Here is a 2,032-nt window from a genome sequence, read left to right on the forward strand (position 1 = left end):
TGATATTTAATGTTCATTCAATGATTAAATCATCATTGTCATTGATATTTGTGATATTATTTCATTTTTGTTATTAAATTATGTTATTATTTGATGACATGATACCACGTTATTCCACGTTGATATGAATAACAAAATATGAATAACAACCAACACAACAACAAGTCATCACATCATCCTCATTAAGTATTTAAAGGAACTTGAACAAATAACAAGCATTTAGAAATAAAACATGGACCCAAACAAATGGACAGATGCAACTGTTCAAATGTTCAAAGAATCACAAGAAATAGCATTTGAAAGAAAAAATGCATACATTATGCCAATTCATATGATGGAAGCAATTGTTGAAGAAGAATCAAATATTGTTATCCGAATAGTTGAAATGATGGGAGGTGATGTTAATAAATTAAGGAAAGAAATAAAAGAAACAATGAATAAAATTGCAGTTCAAAATCCACCACCAGTTGATATTGGACTTCATCCAACAACACAACAAGTATTAAGAAGAGCAATAGAGAAACAAAAAATAATGGGAGACTCATATCTTGCAATAGATGTAATTGTAATGTCATTAATGGAAGAGAAAGAAATTAGTACAATAGTAGGAAATAGTGGAATTAATGTGAAAGAATTTAACAAAAAAATAACAGAAATGAGAAAAGGACAAAGTGTAGAAACAAAAGAAGCAGAAAGTCAATATGAAGCATTAAAGAAATATGGAAATGATTTAACAGCACAAGCAGAAAGTGGAAAGATGGATCCAATTATTGGAAGAGATGAAGAAATTAAACGAGTTATTCGTATTTTATCAAGAAGAACAAAAAATAATCCAGTATTAATAGGAGAACCAGGAGTAGGTAAAACAGCAGTAGTTGAAGGACTTGCACAACGAATCGTTAAAGGAGATGTTCCAAGTAATTTACAATGTCGAGTTATTGGATTAGATATGGGAGCATTAATAGCAGAGCACAATATAGAGGACAATTTGAAGAAAGATTAAAAGCAGTAATAAAAGAAGTTAAAGAGAGTAAAATACCTATTATATTATTTATAGATGAATTCATACAGTATTAGGAGCAGGAGCAACAGGAGAAGGAGCAATGGATGCAGCTAATATTTTAAAACCAATGTTATCAAGAGGAGAATTACGATGTATTGGAGCAACAACAATAGAAGAATATAGAAAATATGTAGAAAAAGATCCAGCATTTGAAAGACGATTCCAACAAGTTTATGTAAATGAGCCAAGTGAAGAAGATACATTATATATTCTTCGAGGAATACGAGAGAAATATGAAAATCATTATGGATTAACAATTACCGATTCAGCATTAGTTTCAGCAGCAACATTAAGTAAAAGATATATTAATGGAAGATTTCTTCCAGATAAAGCAATTGATTTAGTTGATGAAGCATGTGCTACATTATTTACACAAAAGAATTCACAACCAGAAGAAATAGATAAATTAGAAAGAAGAGAAACACAATTAAATGTAGAGAAAATAGCATTAGAAAGAGACATTAAAGAAAGTGATGAAGACCATAATAAAATGATTAAAGAAAGACTACAAGATATTGAAAAAGAATTAAGTGAAAATAAAGAGAAATTAACAAAATTACGAATTAACTATGAAAAAGAAAAAGGAGGAAGTGAAGAAATGAAAGAACTTGCAACGAAAATAGAAGCTATGAAACATAAAGCAGAAAGTACTAAAGATTTAGAAGTAGCAGCTGATTTAAAATATTATGCAATACCAGAAGCAGAAAAAAGAATGAAAGAATTAAAGGAACAAAATAAAGAAACAACAATGATATCATTACAAGTTACACCAACACAAATAGAAGAAGTAGTTAGTAGATGGACAGGAATTCCTGTTACTAAAATGAATCAAACAGAGAAAATAAGACTAATGAAATTAGAAGAAGAACTACATAAACGAGTAATAGGACAAAATGAAGCAGTAACAGCAGTTAGTGATGCAATTATTCGAAGTAGAGGAGGATTAGGAAATGAAAAACGACCAACAGG

The 2,032-nt window shown here is 29.4% G+C and overlaps 2 protein-coding genes across 2 annotated transcripts; both read left to right on the forward strand.

Annotated features, from left to right (window-relative positions):
* Nucleotides 1-232: 232 nt before the first annotated feature.
* On the forward strand, nt 233-1,003 carry EDI_284380 (chaperone Clpb, putative; the record flags this gene model as incomplete). Its single annotated transcript, XM_001734236.1, has 1 exon — nt 233-1,003. One exon carries the CDS (start codon nt 233-235, stop codon nt 1,001-1,003), a length of 771 nt encoding a protein of 256 aa, XP_001734288.1.
* Nucleotides 1,004-1,103: 100 nt separating this feature from the next.
* Nucleotides 1,104-2,032, forward strand: EDI_284390 (chaperone Clpb, putative; the record flags this gene model as incomplete). The annotated part of the gene is made up of 1 exon (XM_001734237.1): nt 1,104-2,032. A coding segment is annotated over one exon (929 nt), but the record flags the coding sequence as incomplete, so codon positions are not given.

Source organism: Entamoeba dispar, genomic scaffold (genome assembly GCF_000209125.1).
Source record: "Entamoeba dispar SAW760 scf_1105229458065 genomic scaffold, whole genome shotgun sequence".
NCBI lineage: Eukaryota > Evosea > Mastigamoebida > Endamoebidae > Entamoeba > Entamoeba dispar.